General features: G+C 39.7%; 1 protein-coding gene and 1 long non-coding RNA gene across 6 annotated transcripts in view; one reads left to right on the forward strand and one right to left on the reverse strand.

Annotated features, from left to right (window-relative positions):
- The first annotated feature begins 290 nt into the window (after positions 1-290).
- The window catches only part of LOC109899361 (uncharacterized), a 28864-nt gene continuing 4531 nt past the window's right edge, over positions 291-24623 (forward strand). Inside the window, exons 1-4 of one of the 3 annotated variants that reach the window (XR_004211740.1) lie at positions 291-519; positions 1507-1572; positions 7587-7663; positions 17120-17271. This is a non-coding gene — a long non-coding RNA (uncharacterized LOC109899361). Of the gene's footprint in view, positions 520-1506; positions 1573-7586; positions 7664-10210; positions 10321-17119; positions 17272-24623 lie in introns of those variants that run through there. The other 2 variants (XR_002256481.2, XR_004211741.1) reach the window with 2 other exon arrangements.
- Positions 7762-23911, reverse strand: LOC109899356 (myosin-7-like). Of its 3 annotated transcripts, none has more exons than XM_031836162.1 (39): positions 23700-23835; positions 21753-21961; positions 21260-21403; positions 21012-21168; positions 20899-20926; positions 20701-20806; positions 20481-20573; positions 19892-19955; positions 19703-19801; positions 19190-19293; positions 18957-19095; positions 18737-18855; positions 18405-18554; positions 18149-18319; positions 17697-18006; positions 17509-17582; positions 17108-17313; positions 16884-17007; positions 15162-15298; positions 14818-15073; positions 14338-14580; positions 13997-14173; positions 13741-13886; positions 13575-13665; positions 13093-13482; positions 12860-12986; positions 12649-12767; positions 12363-12559; positions 12000-12183; positions 11469-11634; positions 10210-10334; positions 9814-10122; positions 9501-9704; positions 9100-9396; positions 8851-8955; positions 8638-8733; positions 8408-8542; positions 8080-8128; positions 7762-7891 (listed from the first exon to the last, which is right to left on the reverse strand). In XM_031836162.1, exons 2-38 carry the CDS (start codon positions 21951-21953, stop codon positions 8108-8110), a joined length of 5814 nt encoding a protein of 1937 aa, XP_031692022.1. In that variant the 5' UTR covers positions 21954-21961; positions 23700-23835; the 3' UTR covers positions 7762-7891; positions 8080-8107. The 3 variants fall into 3 exon arrangements, with proteins under 3 accessions (XP_031692022.1, XP_031692024.1, XP_031692023.1); XM_031836164.1 differs by lacking the exon at positions 7762-7891 and adding an exon at positions 23875-23911 and having other exon boundaries at positions 23700-23742; XM_031836163.1 differs by lacking the exon at positions 7762-7891 and adding an exon at positions 23875-23911 and having other exon boundaries at positions 23700-23745.

The raw sequence follows: 24623 nt of genomic DNA on the forward strand, positions 1-24623 counted from the left end.
TGGATTTGTAAGTGTCACACTGTTAAAGACCAAGAAGTGTGAAGCTGTTAACAAGGTGATGATGTACTTGTGACATAGCTGGAAATGGTGTTACCTCCTTCAAGACCTGTGCATATGACCCCTGTATAGTATAATGCATGTTGGAGCCCTTTTGACTCTTACAACTTCACACCTTGGCCCTCGCTTCAGCCTTGAGGTTCTGCAATTAGCTTCCACAGCTGAACATACCATCCCCTGCCCTTCAATGACTCGCTAAGGGTCCCATTCCCAGCTGCCGTGTGTCGTGCTTGATGTACTTCAACACATGGATTCACCTTAACCTATTCTTCTGTTGTCATTTGTCTCCATATATTGACAGACTGCCAGGCCATCTCTACTGCTCCCCCAGGCTAAGACCATCTCTTCCCTCACCAAGGCACGTGGGTTCCCTGACAGGGGGTGAAAGAAAGATATAGGTTAGTGATGCAGGAGTAGCCTCCAGAAATCTTCCTCTAGCAACAGAATCAGCACTGACCCAAGGTAAGTCATAATGACATTATCTGTAAGTCCTACTGGACTGTCAGCATGCTGTATTCAATATTCAGGTGCAGGGATATTATCTTTTAAGAAATTTGTGTGCATATTATCATCATATAGGAAATTCGTGTCATAGTCAGAATACGAAAGACTGAGAAAATAGCCTTGATTTGATAAGACCTCGCTTCAATCTCATTTTTGGTGTAGATCATTTGTTGTGAGTTCCCAGCTGGACTTGGTACGAAGTACAGTTTGCAGCCCAAGAGATCACATCACAGTCTTCCCTATAGTTAACACAGATGGACTATTAGCGTGTTGTTTCTTAATGTATAACACTTTAAACTCTTGCATATAAAAAACATGTTACAGTATTTCAGTATTAATGTGGTAACACTTCACAATAAGGGTACATTAAATTAAAATCCCAATTGTGTCAGTTATTGATGTTGAGTGATTCAAAGTTAAGATGCACAAAATGTAAGTAATTAGAAAGACAACAGATAAGGCTAAATGTTTTTTATGCAAATAAAATTGAACTTAATAATTTTTGTTCCTTTTTCATCAATAAGGCCTTACCTAACGACCAGCCTAAATACCCCCCAAATATGCAACAATTATATTACTCATAGTTACATTTTAATTGGCGTCTTTCTAAAGCCCAATGAAGAAAATGATAGAGAAGAACCAACATTAGCCCATATAATAAGCAGAATACAAGACACAGTTGTGATATTATAACCTAAATATGTGTAGGAGGTGTGGAAATCATACATATGTAGCCTAGTGAATTTAGAATTTAAATCTACATTTTGGGGGTTTAGAACGGAGCAGAAGACATATGTAAATGATTTGCTGTAACAGACAATAAAGTTGTTTTCTATTCTAATAAGTGGGGTGTGGCTGTTGCTGTCTCTCAAGTTGTTGGCTTGGGGGTGTAACCTTAACTCTGTCTTGTTTATGCCACATTGTTTCCCTCCCTTTGTCCTTCAGTACAACTATAACCCAGTGAAATTCCTGCTGAGTGCCTTTCTCTGATGGAGATGGACAGCTTGTGAGGTACATTGATTTCTGAGATTAGCTGGTGGTCTATAAAAATGTCTGTTTACTGAAATTTGGTCACACATAAACAAAGCAATTTAAGATCATTACTATAATAATTAGGCCAATGTTCATCCTTGAACAAAAGCATCACTAAAAATAAATGGAGGGAATGGATTAATTATTTTAAGTTTACTGTAACCAATGCATGATTGTCAAGGCCTTAGAGTAAACATTTCTGAGAAGCATTCACTACGAGAACCAGTTGGTGTGTTTGATTGAAACATAGTTGAGGATTGGAATGTGGATTCTAAGCTTGAGGGCAGGAGGCTACAACAGCAAGCAAATGGTTAAGTTTTAGGTCAGTGGTTAATTGCTGCAACGCAACCTTCTTCTAACTCCATCTCAAGGAGGAACTGCTCCAAAGTACGTTGTTGAAGCCTCTTCACTGAGGATTGTAGTTGTGTTTTATGTTTGTGTTGTTTTGTATATTATTTAGGGGTTTACCGTGAATCTGTCAAACCTGTTGGTATTCTTATATATTTGTTCCTTGATGTGGTCAAATAACTCAAACATAGACCATGTGTGACTTGATCTAAAAGAATGGCACCAATTGGCCTATGGGTGGCGCTGTTACAAGCAGTCTAACTTAAACCTGCATATTTGTCACCCCGTTTGAGCTATAAACTTGAAACTTTGTATGTAGGTGAACAAATCTGTCTCAAGGACCCCGTCAGGATAAATTGTCCTCCAATGTTTGAAAACCTTTGAAAAACATCTTCTCGTGAACCGTAAATCCAAATATCCCCAATTTGGTATGGAGGTCCATGGTACATCTCTTAACTTAGTTTGAGAACATTTAAGGCATCGGTTAAGACATGGCTGATTAATTGATAAATCAGTACATATTTTGTGTCCATTTAAATCCTTTGTAAATCAACTCCACAATGGCCTATCAACATGAAACATTTTAGGGTAATCAAAGACATGAATTACCATGATGATCCATGTTACGTTTGGCATTGATGTCTTTAAAAAAGAGGAAACTATTCACATTTCACCTTTTTCACTGTGTAACGCTAATGCATAAAATAATCATAAATCTAAAAGTCAGATTCACTACAAATGTGTTCTTTGGACTCATCACAATAGTCCCTAAAGAGTTTGAGTAAAGAACATTGATGCATTCAAATATGTCCACACTACACCAGTAGATGCGTATTAGCACGTACGCTAATATGCTAAAATATGCCAAAATTCTTCTCATGAACCATAGGACCAATTGACAGTAAATGTGGAATGTAGGTCCATGGTACTTGTCTTAAATTAGTTTCAGTGGATATATACTCACTGGAAACCTTAGATGGCTGCACCAGACCAGTTGGTGGCACTACAGATGTCATTGACACCAGTGGCACCATAGGATACTAGAGCAATAACTATTGATCAAGTAGACTATGTCTCAAGTAAATTATGCAGACAAACAATGTGAAATATACTGAAAATAAAGCTGACCATTTTTCACCAATCTTAACATGAACTATTAGTTAAATTGACCCCAGAATTGGTATAAAATCAATACATTAAGTAATGAAGTTAAGAATGATTATCTGCAGCATTCAAAATCAAATCAAATTTTATTGGTCGCATACACATATTTAGCAGATGTCAGTGCGGTAGTAGTGAAATGCTTGTGTTCCTAGCTTCAACAGTGCAGTCATATCTGACAATTCACAACAATACACACAATCTAAAAGTAAAATAATGGAATTAAGAGATATATAAATATTAGGACGAGCAATGTCGGAGTGGTATTGACTAAAATACAATAGAATACAGTATATACATATGAAATGAGTCAAACCGTATGTAAACATTATTAAAGTGACCAGTCATTCCATGTCTATGTACATAGGGCAGCAGCCTCTAAGGTGCAGGGTTGAGTAACCGGGTGGTAGCCGGCTAGTGACAGTGACAAAGTTCAGGTTACTGGGTGGAGGCCGGCTAGGGATGGCTATGTAATAGTCTGATGTCCTAGAGATGAAAGCTGTTTCAGTCTGTCTCGGTCCCAGTTTTGATGCACCTCTACTGACCTCGCCTTCTAGATGATAGCGGGGTGAACAGGCCGTGGCTTGGGTGGTTGATGTCCTAGATGATCTTTTTGGCCTTCCTGTGACATTGGGTGCTGTACAGTAGATGTCCTACTGTGACTTGTGGACCTTAAGGTTAAAAACCAAACCAAATTAAGAAAACTTAAACAAAAGAACAAAAAACAAAAAGGGAATGCAGTGTAACCGCGGTGATGCGTTGGGCCAACCGCAACACCCTCTGGAGAGCCCTGCGGTTGCGGGCAGTGAAGGAGGTGATACAGCCCGACACTATGCTCTCAATGCTGCGTCTGTAAAAGTTTGTGAGGGTCTTAGGGGTCAAGCCGAATTGGATGATAGCCGGGTGAACAGGCCGTGGCTTGGGTAGTTGATGTCCTTGATGATCTTTTTGGCCTTCCTGTGACATTGGGTGCTGTAGATGTCCTGGAGAGCAAAGCTGTCATCAAGGCAAAGGGTGGCTACTATGAAGAATCTCAAAAATAAAATATCATAGTTTTGATGTCTTCACTATATTCTGTAGAAAATAGTAAAAATAAAGAAAAACCCTTGAATGAGTGGGTGTGTCCAAACTTTTGACTGGTACTGTATATGTTAATGTCATTCAAAACTTTAAAAATTCTTGAAGCATGGATTCCCATTGGTCAGACCAGCATTGACTAGACCTTAGCTAGGGCTGGACAGTATACCGTATTTTATTATATACCTGTATTGATAAAGGGATCGGTTTGGGTTTTTACTTTACCATCTATACCAGTATTTGAATGTTTGTTTTGTTAAATGTGATACACCAAGTGTAACGTCATCTCTGCTCTTTCTCTCCATGCCACTTTCCACACAGACCTAGCCACGCCTCTTGTCACTCAAAAAGTGCATTTGATGTTCCTCAACCAAGCGGCAGGGTAGCCTAGTGGTTAGAGCGTTGGACTAGTAACCGGAAGGTTGCAAGTTCAGATCCCTCAGCTGACAACAGCTGACAAAGTACAAATCTGTCGTTCTACTCCTGAACAGGCAGTTAACCCACTGTTCCTAGGCTGTCATTGAAAATAAGAATGTGTTCTTAACTGGCTTGCCTAGTTAAAAAAAGCAGTGTTGCCAACTTAGCGACTTTGTCGCTATATTTATAGAGTATTCTGACCCCTCTAGCGACACATTTTCAAACAAGCGACTAGCGACAAATCTAGGAACTTTTTCTGGTGTAATTGGAGACTTTTGGAGACTGATGTGAAAGCACGTATCATTCTTACTCTTCTCAACTAGCAGCAGGTGCTGCCATGAGCCCCACCCCCGTCCCAAAGCACTCTCAGACAGCCCAGTCCTCACGCAGCAGTCCCTCCCAGCTGCAGTCAGAGCAGGAGATGTTCACCCCTCCGTGTCCAGACTACAAATGAATCACGCATGCGGGAAGCCGCCGCTGGCTGATCCCGCCATGGCTTACATTTTTTTTTAAACAATTAACCTGAATTAGAGCCAGACTAGTTACCATAATTTTCTCACATTGCCATTGACAGTTTTTTCTATTGTCTCTTTTTGGTCCATTTAGATTGTTAATGTAGATTGTATACAAAACAATGTAAAAAAAAATCATGTTTTACTGTGACTTGTGGACCTTAAGGTTAAAAACCAAACCAAATTAAGAAAACTTAACTAAAAAACTAAAAACTAAAAAATGTCATTAAATAAAAAATCTAATAAAAAACTACGTAACTCCGCCAGAGTGTATCTTTTGGGTCACTTTTGCCGGTCCTACGCCCGGATAAAGGATGAGGGTTGGAATTATGACAAAAAAAAACAATAATCGGCATTTGTAGTTCTAAACATATTTAGGGTGTTTTTTACTCCCTTTTTGTCTCTCCCACGATGTTATTCCTCTCTCCTACAGCGTCCATCACAATTACATGCACTTTGCCAATTATGCAAAGTGGGTGATGACGTCATTTAGCGACTTCTAGCGACTTTTAGGACAGCCAATAGCTACTTTGTTTACTGAGGAGTTGGCAACACTGCAACCACGAGACACTTGTGTTCAGTCTGCATGGTCAATGCAGCATTTGCACCAATGTTGATCACAACAATGCTGTTTTCACTTTGCTTCTTAATATAAATCCACAAGCGTTCTATAATGGAAGTGGTGTTGGAGGGCCAGTAGGAGGCACTCTTTCCTCTGGTCTTAAAAAAAATGTCCCAATGCCCCATGGCAGTGATTGGGGACACTGCCCTGTGTAGTGTGCCGTCTTTCGGATGGGACATTAAACGGGTGTCTTGACTCTCTGAGGTCATTAAAGATCCCATGGCACTTATCGTAAGAGTAGGGGTGTTAACCCCGGTGTCCTGGCTAAATTCCCAATCTTGCCCTCAAACCATCACGGTCACCTAATAATCCTCAGTTTACAATTGGCTCATTCATCCCCTTCCTCTCCCCTGTAACTATTCCCCAGGTCGTTGCTGCAAAGGAGAACGTTGTAAAATAACAGATAAATAAAAATAAAATAAATAATGACACTATTAGTTTGTGTTTCTTACATCAGCAAACAGCTAGTTTGTCTTTTCTTAGCACGTTGCCCTAAATCTTGTTAGCCGCTAATATAATAATAGCTAGCTAGCTAATAAATGTAATGAGTAAGTGCAAACGTAGCTAGCTAATACAGCCTGATAGATAGCAGTGATGGTGTAGACCTAAATCAGCATGTTGTTTGTGCAACAGTATCTTCTAAATCAAAGAGGAATATGCAAAGCAAGAAAATGTTAGTTACATGAAGTAACTAAGAGAAAACATGCAATGTCGCCAAAGCATATAGGGTGCCCTAGGAAACACTAATAAACACTTGCTGCAGGAGGGACTGGTGCACTTCACAAAATGGATGGCATCATGAGGGAGGAAAATTATGTGGATATACTGAAGCATCTCAAGACATCAGTCAGAAAGTTAAAGCTTGGTCGCAAATGGGTCTTCCAAATGAACAATGACCCCAAGCATACTTCCAAAGTTGTGGCAAAAATAGCTGAAGGACAACAAAGTCAAGGTATTGTAGTGGCCATCACAAAGCCCTGACCTCAAGCCTATAGAAAAGGAGGCCTACAAACCTTAATCAGTTACACCAGCTCTGTCAGGAGGAATGGACCAAAATTCACCCAATTTATTGTGGGAAGCTTGTGTAAGGCTACCCGAAATGTTTGACCCAAGTTAAACAATTTGAAGGCAATGCTACCAAAATACTAATTGTAAACTTCTGACCCATTGAGAATGTGATGAAAGAAATAAAAGCTGAAATAAATCATTCTCTCTACTATTATTCTGACATTTCACATTCTTAAAATAAAGTGGTGATCCTAACTGACCTAGACAGGGATTTTTTTACAAGGATTAAATGTCAGGAATTGTGAAAAACGGAGTTTAAATGTATTTGGCTAAGGTGTATGTAAACTTCCAACCTCAACTGTAAATCACCCAGAAAATATACCTCTCTGTTGATATCACATACATTATCCAGCATTTCACACATGTTATCCAGATACTGACTGTTAGCACTTAGTGGTCTATAGCCGCTTCCCACAAGAATGGGCTTTAGGTGAGGCAGATGAACCGGTAGCCATATTACTTCAACCGTATTTAACAAGAGATCCTCTCTAGTCTAGTCTAGTCTTTACAGGAATGTGGTTCTGAATATTAACAGCAACACCTCCACCATTATATTTGTTCTTTTTATTTTACCTTTATTTTACTAGGCAAGTCAGTTAAGAACAAATTCTTATTTTCAATGACGGTCTAGGAACAGTGGGTTGTTGTTCAGGCTACCCTGCCGCCCCAATGATCTAAAAATAATAAATTTCTTATTAAACCAAATATGATATTGCTCATGGTTGTGGGTAGGTGTTTCATTCTCTATCTATATAGGTATTTTCTGAACAATATATCTGTTCATTTAGGGGACCCAATTTGGCTCAGAAGCACCCCCAGATGAAAAAGTGAGAGATATTTCTCTATTGTCATGATTCTCTGTGAGGTAAGTTATCAGTATATTCAATGAAAACCCGTGTTAATTTTGTTAAATAATAGTCGATTTCATACCTGTTCATAATAGAATCAAGCAATACACAGAGGGGCTGTTTAACTTGACTTTATTCTTTATTCTGCTCATGTTACATGGAGAATAGAGAAACAACTAAAGCACTACAGTCAGGAGATTTTCAGAAAGGTCCATCCGAGAGCTTCACTCTTCATCATGTCATTTCTGTGACAGAAGATGGATGAAGGTTAAAATGTAATAAACTACTGTAAACACAAAAAAACAATATTTCAATTTATTGTTATATGAATGATAGTATGGTTATTGGACATCAAATGCTTGGGACTGTCATCATACTTGAGATGAGTTTGCAAATTATAACCAATATTATTATTTTAATTAAAAGAACTGACCTGGGAGCTGGCATCACGACTCTTGGACTCACTCCTCATCCTTTCCTTTCTGTGTCAGGGAAGATAGATGGATTGATTGATTATTAGAACATTTTACTGTGTACTGAAAAACATTTTATATTGCCGTATACCGTGTCCTCCTGTTGAAATTTTACAATGAGGAACTTCAACAGGTATGTATAGTTACTTGGTAACAATGTAATAGATTATGCATCTATTACTTATTTTCTTCAGGAATCAATGAGTTAATATCGAGAATTGAAATGACCATTAAACAGAGTCCCAGTTCCCAGAAAGTTGAGGCTTTTGAAACAGAAACTTCACTGACCTTGGATCCGGCATCACGACTCTTGGCTCTCATCTTGTTGACCTGAGACTCAGCAATATCAGCCCTCTCTTCTGCCTCATCCAGTTCATGCTGAATCTTACGGAACTTGCCCAAATTGGAATTGGCTTGTTCCTCCTGTGATTAAAAAAAAATATTATTTAAAGGTTTCTAGCAAACAAAACAATTTGAGAATTAAATATGCAACATATGGATGATAGAAGGTTACTTACAGCCTCCTCTGAAGTTCTCTTGTAGGATTTGACCTTCAGCTGCAGTTTGTCCACCAGGTCCTGCAGGCGGCTCAAATTCTTACGGTCTTCCTCAGTCTGCACCCAAAAAGAAGGGAAGAAATATACTGTCATATACTGTATATATCTTACATTTGATTCTGAGCATGTTAATGTTAATTGTTAACTGTGCACTGTTAGATTAAAACAATGTACCTGGTAGGTGAGCTCTTTGATGCGTCTCTCATATTTACGGACTCCTTTCACAGAATCACTGCTCCTCCTTTGCTCCAGTTCCACTTCAGTCTCTAGCTCTCTCACCTAGAAAGATATGATCGATGTTAACACACCATGTACATTTATTTTGTTAGTTATCACTACTTTCAATATTGAAGCTACAAATATGACTAGAAATATGAAATGTGACATTGAATTAATAGAAGAGAATGTAGCTTAGACACTTACTCTGGCCTCCAGCTTCTGGATCTGCTTCTTGCCCCCCTTCATGGCGATTTGTTCAGCTTCATCCAGGCGGTGCTGCAGGTCCTTGATGGTCTGCTCCATGTTCTTTTTCATGCGCTCCAGGTGAGCACTGGTGTCCTGCTCCTTCTTCAGCTCTTCTGCCATCATGGCAGCATCAGTAATGGCCTTCTTGGCCTTTTCCTCAGCATTTCTACACTCCTGCACAGCCTCCTCCACTTCATTCTGAAGCTGGGATGTGTCGCCCTCTAGCTTCTTCTTCTGGCTCAGTAAGCTGGTGTTCTACACATACAGTATATATGACAAATTATTTGTATATTACCTCTACATACCTCAAGTAGCAGATATTTAAGGAGAACCCTAATTGTTCTATATTACTGTCTTACCTGTGAGTGCAACAGCTGAACTCTCTCACTAACATCCAGCAGTTCCTGCTCAGCCAGTTTGCGGCCTCTCTCAGTCTGCTCCACCAGGGCTCTCAGCTCATCCAGTTCAGCCTGAATCAGGTTGTTACGTCTCTCCACAATGGCAATGTTCTCCTTCAGGTCATCATTGCTACGAAGAGCATCATCCAGCTGCATTTGAGAATCCTTTAGAGAGAATAGATTTTACTATATTTATTTTCTTGTTTCACAGTGTGGTTTGGCTTTATCCAAAGGCACAAGTAATGTTTTTAATTCAGTGGTGTGGAAGTAATACCTTCAGATGGGAATGGAGACCCTTAAGTTGCTTCTGGGCCTCTGATGCCTGCCGGTTGGCCTGGCTGAGCTGGATCTCCATCTCATTGAGATCTCCCTCCATCTTCTTCTTCAACCTGAGAGCTTCATTCCTGCTGCGAGTCTCTGACTCCAGGGAGCTTTGCAGGGTATCCACAACTCTCTGCTGGTTCCTCTTATTCATCTCCATTTCCTCATCCTTCTCCACCAGCTTCCGTTCAATGTCAGATTTCACCTGATTGAACTCCAGTTGAGCTCTCATGATCTTCCCTTCCTCATGCTCTAGGGAGGCCTATGAGAACACAGCCACCCATAGTTTGTAAAATCGTAAAATAAAATGTTGGTACTTTCACTATCTGTAAATGTTTTCTATTCTCACCTCAGCTTCCTCTAGAGCAGACTGTATCTCAGCCTTCTCCTGCTCCAGCTGTTTACGGATCTTCTCCAGTTCATGGATGCTCTTTCCTCCTTCACCAAGCTGCTCCGTCAGGTCAGAAATTTCCTCTGTGGAAAAATATTATTGTACATCGGAATCATTTTGTGATAACTATTGTTGATTAGGGGTGAGGCAAATGGGGAAAAAATCCCAATGTTTAATCAGAAATGTATTGGTTTTCCGTTAAAACAATTTTTAAAAATTCATAAAATTCCATGTGAATTCACACTGCAGCTGTGCTGCTGCCAGCAACGGTTTGGGTCCCTTTCAGATGGTGAAGCACCTGTACTACCATTACTGTACCTCAATTCTACTCTGCAAAGTTTGCATTTCACCACCATCTCATTTAATTTGTCAAAGTATTGCCATATAGGACTTCACTGCTGTCTCTTGCCTTTGCCATTTTTCCAACTGTTAATGACGATGATTTAGTGGTGGAGAGTCGACTCCAAAATAATTGATTCCTCAACTCCTTGCACGTCATGTCCATGTGTCGACTCCCATTTGTGAGTGTCAAGATTAGATTCCGCGACTCCTCAACTCCTAAAATTCAGTCTTTTTGGAATGGAGGAGACTGATTAGTTGCCGTACTATCGAGAACACTCACATTTTCTATAGCGAGCTAGAGAGGGACGGAGAGGGAGGGGAGGGGCACAGTATAGGCAGGTCAGCCACCATGCAGACAGAGTCAGAACCATGCACTTGGACTATCTATTGGGTAATCAAAAGCTGTATCTCCAAATGGAAGCTGTATCTCGCAATTTCTTGGCTTGCAATAGGCTAGGATATTCTACACGCAACAGACCGGGAAGACTGAACACATATTTGTATCATTAGCAAAGAGCAACAGCAAGCGAGCCAGAGCGAGGGAGAGAGAGGACATGACCATTGTCATATGTCTTGGTAATCTGTAGCCTAAAATCTGACTCTTTCCCCTCTGGTTTTATTTAAATTACACAACAAAACCCAGGCCTTTATAGCCTATCGTCAAGTTTGGCTATAACATGACAAAGAATATTGCACTGTGATTTTAATTTTGTGGGGGAAAAACACACAAAAAAATGTTTTTTGTTAGTGGATTTATTCTTAACTTCAACGATCCCAATTCGTTTTAACGTTTAAACATTCACACGCATAATCTCTATTACATATCGATCTTTCATTGACTAAATTATATAGGCTAATAATGCTCATGGTCTGACCTTGGAGGTTCTTGTTCTCCCTCTTCATGGTCTCCAGATGATCCAGAGACTCCTCATAAGAGTTCTTGAGTTTGAAGAGCTCAGTGCTGAGAGATCTGGCCTCTTTTTGGGAGCTCTCCAGCTCAGTCTGAGACTCCTCAAACTTCTGCTTCCAGTCAGCCAGGATCTGGAAATCACACAGGTATTTTAGGTAGTTGGAATACAGTATATAATTCAGATACAATGTACTTTATTGTCCATAAACTTACAGAGAACTCACAACCCAACCCTTCAAGACACACACGGGCTGGAAGCAATGTTTCAGTCGCACTGCCGCTGGAGCAATTATAGGGGGTTAAGTGCCTTGCTCAATTGGACAACAACAAGCAATGGTAGTGTGTAAGATGATGCCAGAAACATTCTGGTTGCTAGCTCACTCAACATCAACATTTTTGCTGGCCCACTTCTCGACCCACTAGGCTACCTGCCGCCCCTTGTACTGTATTGAAGCCTCCTATGGTTTGCGTATCCAAAATGTTTTCTTTTTTTTACCTTGTCAAAGTTCCTTTGCTTCTTGTCCAGAGAGGCAGCAGCTGCATTAGATCTCTCCACATCCACCATGAGATCTTCAATCTCATTCTGGAGTCTGTGTTTAGTCTTCTCTAGGGATGAACATTTAGCATTTACAGCTTCCACAGCTTCCTCTGCATCCTGCAGACGCTGAGCCAGTTTCTTCCTAGATTGACATAGATGAGAAACACATTTCTGAACATCTGACTTTTTTCTTCCTGATATATAGTGATTGTTTAACAGGTATTCAACTTATTATGTATTCGTCATGTACTTTTGTGTATCGCTCATTCAGCCAAGGTTCAATAGCCTGAAAAGTAAGAGAAAGTAATAAAACATCCTTACTTTGCGTCCTCAAGCTCTTCAGTCTTCTGGATGGCATCAGTTTCATACTTGGTTCTCCACTGAGCCACCTCAGCATTAGCCTTGGACATGCCACGCTGCAGCTCAGACTTGGCCTCCTGCTCCTCCTCATACTGCTCCCTCAACAGATCTGAGTCATGGCGAGCAGACTGGACTGCATGGGCAAGTGCGTTCTTGGCCTGGTAAGGAAATTTTTAAAAGGATCTGTAATTATGCTGGAGGATAGATAGTAGTTGGATAAAGGACACTGCATTTGTTGTATCAATACCTTGACTTCCTCCTCTAGTTGTCTCTTGAGGTCTTCAATCTGCTGAACATTGGACTGCTTACCTCTGGTCAGTTGAGAGACCAGAGAGTCCTTCTCTTCCAACTGTCTGGCAAATTCACCTGTTTTCATTCAATTCAAATTATTTTCAATGATATTACATACTGTTATTCATTTCGGCTGTTCAGGTTTTTTGTCAATATACTGTATGTACCATTCTCAGTTTGAAGCTTTGCTTTCTGCATGGTGAAATCATTGATGGATCGCTGTCCTTCCTCAGCTTTTGTCCTGTATTCACTCATCTGGTCCTCTAGAGTGCGGCACATTTTCTCCAGGTTTGTCTAAAAACAGATTTAAAAAAAAATACAGAACAGCATCACTAAATTTCTTCTTTAAAATGTAGAGAAAAAACATACATTTTATAGATTGCTCAATAATACCACATACTTTGGACTTGACAATCTGCTCCATGTTGGAGACCACATCATCCAGCTCCAGCCTGAGCTCACTCTTCTCTTTCTCCAGCTTCTGCTTCACTCTCTGAAGGTTGTCAATCTGTTCTCCCAGGTCAGCTACACTGTCAGCATTTTTCTTCCTCAGAGTGGCAGCTGTAGCCTCATGCTGCAGGGTAGCCTCTTCAAGGTCTCTGCGCACCTTCTGGAACTCAGCCTCCCTCTTCTTGTTCATCTCGATCTGGGCAGCAGTGGCTCCACCAGCCTCCTCCAGCCTCTCACTGATCTCTTCTAGCTCTCTGGACAAGTCTGCCCTCTGTTTCTCCACCTTGGCACGGGCAGCTCTTTCAGCCTCCAGCTCTTCCTCCAGCTCCTCAATGCGGGCCTTAAATGGTAGGAATTCAAATTTTCTGGTATGATCAGAACATAAACAATTGTAACAGAAGGATTCCCTTTTCAACGATGCTATTGAAATACCTGCAGCTCCTTCAGTTTCTTCTGAAGCTGGGCACTCATGGCCTGCTCATCCTCAATCTTGCTGTTGAGTTGGCTCATCTCAAAGTCCTTCCTGATAAGTAAATAACACATTTGAGCACTTTCTGTAAAATAACTATTCATGAGATGTTATGGGTTGTGATCTTACTTCTTCATTCTCTCCTCCAGCTGCTGCTTGTCATTCTCCAGGTCCATTAGGCTCTCCTGGGTCAACTTCAAGTCTCCTTCCAGCTTTCTCTTGGCTCTCTCAAGGTCCATTCTCACCTTCTTCTCTTGCTCCAGAGACCCTTCAAGCTGATAAAGGATATATTAAACAATATTCATAGTAAGAAATTTACTGTTGCGTATTTTTAGGATAGTACTAATTTTGTTGTACTTTTTAGGAATGACTATTTGATACTCACATCATCAACTTGCTGTTCCAGTTTGGCTTTGGCCTTGGTCAGCGTGTTGACTTTGTCTTCCTCACTCTGCAGGTCATCCAGCGTTTGCTGATGAGCCTCCTGCAGAGCCTTCTTCTCCTTGGTCAGCTTGGCAATGATTTCATCCAGAGCTGCCATTTCCTCAGTTAGGTTTTTAACCTACGGAAAAGGAACAGTGTCATTACACTTAACTCCAAACCAATTAATTTGAGTTTGGCTCGAACTAAGGGGGCATGTGTGGTCCGGAGTCGGGAGCTGAAACCGCTACACCAGTCTCCTGCACATGAAGTTTTAACAACACAAGAATAAAGATAAGCGTGTACCTTGTTCTCTGTGGCATGCTTTTCCTTCTCCACTTTAGCCAGAGTGAGCTCCAGATCATCAATGTCCTTCTTGAGTTCTGAGCACTCATCCTCCAGCTTCCTCTTCTTAGCAGTTAGCTCTGAATTCATCTCCTCCTCATCCTCCAGTCTTTCTGTCAGCTCTTTGGCTTTGGCCTCAAGCTGGATTTTGCTCTTGATCAGACCCTCACATCTCTCTTCAGCATCACCAATAGTGTCTTCTGACTGTCAATGTGTCAATATGTTGTGAGTATATCAAATTCTCCAAAGCTCAAAAGTTTGGTGACAAAATATTTGGACACTACAAATGATCAACAAATGCTGATTGTGCGTATCTATTTATCAAATCATGTCTCTTCTCTCTCTCTTTTTCAATTTCTCTAGAGCTAATAGCTAACTAGGAAATACCGTTTTGACAAAGGATGTGAATGCAGCAACTGCAATGCAGTTAATGTTACTCACAGTTTGGACAGCGAGCTGCAGGTCATTCCTCTCTTGGAGAAGGGAGACCATCTTTTCTTCCAGCTCCTTTCTACGAGCTTCAGATTTAGCATAAGCCTCTTTAAGCTTCAGGAATTCTTCCTTCATGTTGGCCATCTCCTTCTCAGTCTCTGCTGACTTCAGCAGAGGTTTGATCTTGAAGAACATCTTCATCCAGGGCCAATTCTTGACACCCATGAAGGCACGAATGTTCCATTGGATTACAAGCAAGGCATCCCTGTAAAATTAGGTAAATTGGCGTGTTATAAAACCTTTTCCACCTTCAGTATATTGTCTGCAGAAGTTTTGTTTATTCTAATTCCAACCTGCGGTCAACCATTTTCTGGAACTCAATTCTAGCAAGTAGACCACGTGATCTGGCCTGGAAGCCAGTGATGATAAGAGCGAGACGATCGTCTCTCATCTCCTCAAGTAGACCCAGGAGACCAGCCTTGAAGAACACCTAAAGATACACAAAGGCCGTAATGTGATGCTTGGATCGTCTCATATTTGGTAGGATTGTATTTTTCTGCCAGTTGACCATAAATAACTTAAATGAGGTACCCCCCAGATTTACAAGACTTGGTAGTCATGTTTAGATTGCTGATTTCTTGTCTCTGTACACAAATTGAACACAAGTTGGCCCTCTTATGTACAATTGATTTTACAACTTTAGTCCCAGCATGTTGACCGAGAATTACACATTTTGGCAAGATCTTTAAAAATAAATACATAAAGTCTAACCGTGTTCATTTCTGTTAACAATTACTATGACAAAAAATATTGTCAATTACCTATTTCCCTGAAGAAAACTAACGACGAGATGAGGAGATGCCATGAAAAAATGACCCAACTGTAACAAATTGGTATTCATTTTAGTTGATAAAAATGTGATGAGACTTGAATTTCATGTGAGACTAATGAGCATTCAATTTGACATGAAGCTCCTTTTCATCTGTTTTGTCCAATCATAAACATTCATGCCTTTGCAGAAGATTTAAAGCTGCAATATGTAACTTTTTTGGCATCCTGACCACATTCACATAGAAATGTTAGTTATAGATCTGTCATTCTCATTGAAGCAAGTCTAAGAAGCAGTAGATCTGTTCTATGTGACCTATTCATATGCTTCCCATTCTTAAGTTTTGTTTTTTACTTTCGGTTTTGTACATCAGCTTCAAACAGCTGAAAATACAATATTTTTGCTTATGGAAAATACATTTCACAGTGTTTTAGATGGTACAATGATTCTCTACACTATACATGCTTGTATTGTGACATAAATTGGAATTAGGCGAACTAATTTTAGCAACCAAGAAATGGCAGAGCGATTTCTGCATATTGCACTTTTTAATGTAATCCTCTCATTGGCAGAATTAACGTCTTTCAGTAGCCTTGGCTTTGTAGCCTTGGCTATATGGTAAATCATGGCTGGCATTGGTTACAATCTGCCACAATATCAATATGCCAGCAATATGAGGGAATAGTAGACCTAGTGGGACAAGGTTATCTTAATATCCACATGATGGAAGGTCAATGTTCATTATTTAATGGAAAAACAATACACTGAATAATATGTGATTAAATGACTGGGGCTAAGACAAAAATTGTCCCGATTTTTAGTTGACTGATAACTAAAACTAAGAAGGGTGAAATTACTAAAATGGGACTAAGACTAAAAGGTATTTTAGTCATAAAATCTAAGACTAAAACTAAATCCAAAGTAGCTGACAAAATTAACACTGAAGTCTATTTCAAAAATCATGGCCACTATGCTTTCAATTGCTTACTGTAGATCTGGATCTACTAGCTTGTGGCACTATACCAAGTATAAATGTGTATTTCTTGACATGACCCATTTGCACTAGAGACAGATGGCATGATATAAGCATGATCAATGGTATATCAGCAGTTATTTCAAGAATCATTCCTCAGGTTGGCCAGATGGTGGTGTATTGTTAATATACTGCTCGGACCCGATAATTGCTGCTGTTTCACCATCCTTTTCCAACAGGTCTTATTTCTTTTCATCTATTTAAATAACTTACCTTAGTGTGTCCTAATCTGTACTGGGTATGGTCAATGTCCAGAGAGCCCAGGAGTTTTTCAGCTGCCTTCATGTTGTCAATGAACTGACCCTCAGGGATAGAATTTGGATTGAGGATGCGGTATCTGAATTTAAATCAGAAAGAAATTATCTTATATAATGGAAGACCTGAAGAGGTAAACGGTTTATTTTATTTAGAAAATGAAACGCATCATAATTTTTTACCTTTGTTTGAAGTCAGCATACAGGATTCTGTTGGGGAAGCCCTTTCTGCAGATCCTGATGCCTTCCAGCACACCGTTACAGCGCAGCTGGTGCATGACCAGAGGATTCTCCATGGCCCCAGGAGTCTTGGTCTCGTTGGGGATGATGCAACGCACAAAGTGGGGGTGAGTAGACCTCAAGTTGGTCATGAGTTTACCCAAGTTCTCCTGTCAGTATGACAAATGTAGAATTTTCCATCAGTGAATGAGTCTCCAAGTACCTCACGAGTCACCATAGCATTTAATGCTAACATGACAATCCAAAACATACTGGCATCTCAAATTTAGTGCAAATATAATACATTTGTTAATATTCTGACATGTGGAAACATCAGAAATATATTGATTTAAGCTCAGATTTACCCTGTGCAATGCAGACACAGTCTGGAAGGAAGAGCCTTTCTTCTTTTTTCCTCCAGCCGCTTTTTCTTCAGGTGCTGGATGATAATGAAAAAAACAATTTAAATATACTTTTATTACTACTATCATATACTGTGGATTGTTATTTATTTGAGTGTGTTGTAGTCTTTGCAGATATGAACACATAGTACCTCCTTCTGCACCAGCATAGTTTGCAAAGAGGTTGGCCAGGAACTTAAGACTTGACTTCTGGAACAGTCCAACCACAGTCTCATTCAGGGGGTCCTTGTTCTTCACCAGCCAGTTACCAATGTTGTAGTCAACAATGCCAGCATAGTGAACCAGGGAGAAATGGGCCTCTGGTCTACCCTTAATAATCCTAGGCTTCTGGAAGCATGCATTTTTGCCCAGATGGTTTTCATACAGCTTTGCTTTGAATGTAGAATCACTGGCCTTGGGGAACATGCACTCCTCTTCAAGGATGGACATGATACCCATGGGCTAGTGGAAGGAATGAATACAAATTAATTAATGCTAACGGAAAACCATAGTGAATAAATATCAGCACATTTAAAAAGATTGCCTTTAAAATATCAAATATTTCTAAGGTCACATCAACTACTGCAAAACTGAAGATACCAACCCTTTCAATGAGGTCAATGCAGGCAGCCAAGTCCATGCCAAAGTCAATGAACTCCCAGACGATGCCCTCTTTCTTATACTCTTCCTGCTCCAGCACAAACATGTGGTGGTTGAAGAACTGCTGCAGCTTCTCATTAGTGAAGTTGATGCACAGCTGCTCAAAGGTGTTGAACTGAAATAGAAGTTCACAGTTACTTTATTTTGTCAGCTGTAATGTTCTATATTCCATTTTTATCAAATTTACATCAAATACTCACATCAAAAATCTCAAAGCCAGCAATGTCCAGCACACCAATGTAGTGCTGGCGAGCATTCTTAGTGTCCAGAGTAAGGTTGATTCTTATCACCATCCAGAGGAACATGTTCTCGTAAATTTTCTTTGCCAGTGCACCAACAGCGTAGTACACCTACAAAATATTGAGAAAAGAAATGACTGAAACATAGCCTCAACAGAAACACTAAGGGACAGTTTCCCTGACACCGATTAGGCCTAGTCCTGGACTAAAAAACAATGTTCAATGGGGAATTACAGGTATGAACATAGACAAGTTTTATGCTGAATATTATTTTTTAAATGTTGAAGACTCACCTGGTTGACATTCTGACCTTTGGTGACCCACTCATTTCCAACTTTGACCCTTGGGTTACACAGCCCCTTGACCAGGTCAGCAGAGTTCAGACACATCAGATATGCAGCTTTGTCAATATCTGGAAAAACAAAGTTTTATGATTGGAAGAGGCAATCCAACTGATTTTAGATTTTCACTACTGCATAATGAAGTGAGAGGTTTTAAATCCTCAGCACTCACCCTCAGTGCCATCTGCCTCTGCTTGCTCCTCCCGCTGTTTATTCTTGAACTTCATGTTGCCGTAGTGCATGATGGCACCAGTCAGCTTATAAATGCCATTAATCTCTTCTTGGGCAAATCCAAGCACATTAAAGGCATCCTAGTTCCAAAATAAAATGCCATTGTTTTGTATTGGAGAGAGGGTTGGATACAAGTGAAATATTGCATATACAGTATATAGATTTTTTACTCACATCAGTAGCCATTAGCTCATCTGCATCATTAATGGAAGTTACAGCAATCTCTCCTTGGGAGATGAAGGCATAGTCATAGGGATTGCTGGTGATGAGTAGCATCTCTGAAAATAATTGAACAGCTCAGTTTATGTGTGTTCATGCTGTGGTTTAGGTCATAACATAATATACTCAGTATTAGGGTTGGGGTCAATTAGAAAATTGCTTTCTGCAAAAAGAAAACTGTAATATTATAAATAGACAGGATAATTTAAAATAAATTGCTGGAGATTGTTATGTGTGCATAACATTTTTATGTTGTCTGCTTAAATTACATTTTAATAATTGCTACTTTTTTATATACAAAGAAAATGTTACAACATAAATCATACGACATTGTGTTTTACGGTAGGGAATGGGAGTAGCATGGCCTGGGTGGTTGCACCATAATATTTTAATTTGATTTCATCAGCAATTTTCAGTTGAATCCAGAATTGACCTCAACCCTACTCAGTTTGATGATTCAAAACTCACCCAGCAGTTCTGGTTTCTTTTGGGACAGGATCTGATAGAAGATGTGATAGTCTCTCTCAGCCTTGAGCTGGAAAGTGACACGTGACTTCTCCAGAAGATCTGATCAGTATGGAAAAGTTATTTTGGTATTAATGTGTTTCCTGTCAAAGAGATCTGTTCAAGCCTGGGCAAATTGAGTGTTGTACTCACAAGTCTCAATGTCAGCAGACGAAAGCTTCCCAGTGACTCCAAAATGAATTCGGATGAATTTACCCTGTAAGTTATGGTCAAAGCAGAAATTACAGAGCACAACAGATCTGGGTTCAAGTAGTATTTGTTTTATTTTTGAATACCTTAGGTGCACTTGAGGTTGCATGGTGTAATGCAGGAATGGGCAACTTTGATAGGTATGGAGGCCAGTCACTCTCACTCTCACTCAAATACCATATTAAAAACATTTCTCTCCACTCTAACATAACGTGCCATTGGAACACAGGAGTGATGGTTGCTGATAATGGGCTTCCTTACGCCTATGTAGATATGCCATTTCCAGCTACAATAGTCATTTACAACATTAACATTGTCAACACTGTATTTCTGATTAATTTGATGTTGTTTTAATGGACAAAAAAATTAGCTTTTCTTTCAAAAACAAGGACATTTCTAAGTGACCCCAAACGTTTGAACGGTAGTGTATATATAAATTACATATTTTTTGTAGCGGTGGTCCATATAGGGGAAACACTGAACATGTATAATAAGATTTGAACAATATTTCACAAACAAAGACCAAACTTACGAATCGGGAGGAGTTGTCATTCCTGATGGTCTTGGCATTACCAAAAGCCTCCAGGGCAGGATTGGCCTGGATGATTTGATCCTCCAGGGTCCCCTACAAGCCAACAACAATACAGTATTAAAATGATGCAATAAAAAACAATACTCTATGAATAAAATTGGGTTTTGTCAACATATACCCATCCAGCCATGAAGAATATTTCATTTGCATTCAATTTGACCTTTTTTTCTTCCGCGGCACTTTTCTTTCCGCCAACAGCAGCAATGCTGGCGAAGTACTGGATGACTCTCTTGGTGTTAACAGTCTTTCCAGCACCGGATTCTCCACTGGGATTTAAAAACACAAATGTTGATGTCTCAGAATTTCTCTTAATTTCTAATAGTCTCAAATGGATATAGCCTTTGGTTGATGTACTTACGTGATAAGGACAGACTGATTTTCCCTGTCTGTTGAAAGAGAATTATCAGTAAATGTGACATTATCCAAATATCATTTGATTTATATAGATGAAAAGGAAAAGTTCTATTTTACCTGACAACATGTACTGGTAGGCATTATCAGATATGGAGAAGATGTGAGGAGGAGCTTCTGTCCTCTTCTTGCCTCTGTATGCATTGACAACAGACTGATCGTACACTGGCAGCCACTTGTATGGGTTGACAGTGACACAGAACAGTCCTGAGTAGGTCTGTCAAAGACAAGGGGATGTATATTTAGTTTAATTCATTTGAATGAATGTTTGATTTAATGGAGATATTAGCAGACAGGTCATTACTTACGTAGATCATCCAGGCTGCGTAACGCTCTTTGAGGTTAAACAGCACAGCGGGCTCGTGCAGGAAGGTGAACATCGCCATGTCCTCAATTTTATCAAACTTTGGCGGGTTCTGGGGGTGGACATCGTCCTCCTTCACAGTAACAGTCTGAAAGAAGTGCAAATTAAATAGTTCTGGGTCATTTTCAAGGTGCAGAGCTATTCACTTTGAGACACACCCTAACTTGATATTACACACAACATAGAATTTACAGAAATCATCCATTTACATGTAATGCCTGATTTACATGAAAGTCAAAGATTTAAAGGATTCTGCTTTAGTATCTCTTGTAAGATTTTTTATACTAAACAGTGAAGTGCATAGCTCAATTCAGTTTATAAATAATTGTTCATCGGTCATAGAGTTCTTAGTAGAAAAATGTATCATCTTGTGATTTTCCAGGTATCCATTTTCCAGGTCAAATTTTTTCAGAAATGCTTTTCAACAAAATATTTACCTTTCCAAACTCAGTTTCAGCGGTGACTTTAGCCCCATCTCTGCTGGTGATTGTGGCCTTGACGTATTCTACCTCAGGGTCAGGCACATAGCACTCTCTCTTTATGTCAAAGGGTCTAGTCTGGCATTCCATACGCTCCTTGTCTGACTTACGCAGAAAGGAAGCTGCACCGCCAAACTCTGCCATCAATGTGTCCCCCATTCTTAAACCTGTGAAGGCAGGAACAGAGCATTGAATACATATGTATATTTTACACACAGTACCAGGTTTGAGTTGGAATAATACCATGTATTTGTTGTTGTGGATAGTGTGTATGTACTGTATATTCTATTTATTATTATTATTATTAGGTTCAATTAGCTAAAATTCAGATTTCCATGTGGCTGGTTTCTCACTGTTGCCATGGTTTGTTGTATGCCAGGATTCTCATGACAAACATTTCTCAAACTTAAGAAACAACAACCATTTAGATCTTCATACTTTACAGTATTTTTTACAATATCAACCATATTTTGATAGTTTTACATTTTATTCTGTTAATGACAAAGGGAACTGTGCATATTGTGGTAATAATCTAATATCAGTGTAAAGCACTAATATTAAAGAATATTAAATACATCAACAACTTTAGGGCACCAGGGCTGTATTTCACTTCTCTCTGGTACCATTTTTGGAATTTAGTGTAAATTAGACCTTTGTCCTGATTGTCCCTTCATACAACAACAACAAAACAGTTTCATAAATGTTACCCCAAAGACCTAAATGAATTGGAACATTAGATATTAGTATGACTGTTGGTACAAGTAACTGCCAAAATAAAGGAAACACCAACATTTAGTGTCTTTGCTCCCGAGTGGCGCAGCAGTCTAAGGCACTGCATCTCACTGCAGTCCCTGGTTCTAATCCAGGCTGCATCACATCTGGCTGTGATTGGGTGTTCCATCAAAATAAGATTTTGTTCTTAACTGGCTTGCCTGGTTAAATAAAGGTTAAATAAAAAAATATGGCATTGGGCCACCACAAGCCAGAAAAACTTCAATGAACCTTGGGATAGATTCTACAACTGTCTGGAACTCTGTTGGAAGGATATGACAACAATCTACTATGAGAAATTCAATAATTTGGTGTTTTGTTGATGGTGGTGGAAAACGATGTCTCAGGCGCCGCTCCAAACTCTCCCATAAGTGTTCAATTTAGTTGAGATCTGGTGACTGAGACGGCCATTGCATATGGTTTACATCGTTTTCATGCTCATCAAAGCATTCAGAGACCACTTGTGCCCTTTGAAATGGGGACATTGTCATCCTATGGGAGCATGGCCACGGTAGCCAAAATAATGGCCTGCCCATTATAATTTTACATGACCCTAAGCATGACGAGATGTTAATTACTTAATTAATTCAGGATCCATACCTGTGTGGAAGCACCTGCTTTCAATACACTTTCTATCCCTCATTTACTCAAGTGTTTCCATTATTTTGTCAGGTATATGTATATACTCTATATGAGTAGTATAATGGTCATGGCAGGCCAATAAAACTTAATTATAAGCCTAAAGAAACACAAGGGTTGATGCAGAACACCAGTAGGCTACCAGATTTAGAGTCATAGATTAATTCAGAGTTTATCTGAACAATATGAAGGTCAGTAAACCAAAAGCACATTAAATATTAACCAAAACTTGTGAGGTTCAGAGCAGACAAAAGTGACTAGGTCCACTGTAGCTGAAATCTACAGCTTGTGATAGTGATGACACTGACAACACGTAATTACTATACAGGAAATATGTATTATGCCACATAAACAAGTTGACTGGATTAATGAGTACAGACAACAAAATATTTTTTTTTGCATTAATATACACATTTTATGAAACACAGTTAAATACTTCACACAAACCACTAGGAGGCTGGTAGAGCCTTTATTTTAGAAGATTGTGAATCTTACCTGTTGTTGGTCACCCCTTGGATACGTTTGGTGGAAAAGATCTCTACTGAGAATGAAATTGACAAATACAAAGACAAATATCAGTCAACTGACCAGCTATGTGTGGTTATGACTATTGTTAGGTCGTATAATGATTATCTTTGCCCTCCTCAGCAGACTGCCTCTATATGCTTACCTTCAGGATGTCCGGTGCCTTGTGTCTCCCCGGATCTGACTCCCCCTGGTCTCCATCTCTCTTTATAAAGAGTGTTGCTCAGCCCTATATGGAGATGGTTCATGTCATGACATAAATTAGACTGATTATTTCAAAAGATCTGTATTTGGGGCTAGAGGTGTATACCTCTTTGACCTATCAGGCTCGTTATAACAACAGGCTATTCCAGGGAGGACAGAGGAGGGGAGAAATTGGCTGCATTGAAAGCCCACTTGATCAAAGGGCAGTCTCAGGCACTGTAGTCATCTAAACATTACAAGCATGTATGTTTGACCAATGGGAATTCATCAAATTATGTATTAATGTGCAATGACACGAAGTAAGTTAGCTCCAAAAACAGTTTGTAGTAATATATGTCAATAAAATTAAAAAAAGATTTGCACTCCCCCTGTCCTTCCCCCCGTCCCCCCATTCGTTGCTCTTTGGGATGACTTGGGGATTTTAGTCTTGCTACTCCTACAACATTGTGTTGAGTAAACGAGATGACATGAGAAAGTGTTGTTGCAGTGTGTAAATTAATTGCATGATAGACTTCTTATGATGCAGACAAGTGCAGCTGGCAGCTGTCCTTTGTTCACCAAGACAAGGTCACTCTCACATCTATTGTCACCAAGAGTAACAGCTATTGTAAGTATAACACTAGACCTCGACTTGTTGACGTGGCATTGTTTCCTTCCCTTTGTCATTGAGGACAAAAATAACCCTGTGAA

This window comes from Oncorhynchus kisutch, linkage group LG11 (genome assembly GCF_002021735.2).
Source record: "Oncorhynchus kisutch isolate 150728-3 linkage group LG11, Okis_V2, whole genome shotgun sequence".
Lineage (NCBI taxonomy): Eukaryota > Metazoa > Chordata > Actinopteri > Salmoniformes > Salmonidae > Oncorhynchus > Oncorhynchus kisutch.

What these genes read in the sequence shown, in the direction of transcription:
- LOC109899356 (XM_031836162.1), bottom strand. Translation starts at nt 21,953, where the DNA reads ATGGGGGACACATTGATGGCAGAGTTTGGCGGTGCAGCTTCCTTTCTG. An exon ending in AGAAACTGAAGGAGCTGCAG is followed by an intron (nt 13,483 to 13,574) that starts GTATTTCAATAG and finishes CTACCATTTAAG; the next exon opens with GCCCGCATTGAGGAGCTGGA. An exon ending in AAAGCTTCAAACTGAGAATG is followed by an intron (nt 12,768 to 12,859) that starts GTACATACAGTA and finishes GAATGAAAACAG; the next exon opens with GTGAATTTGCCAGACAGTTG.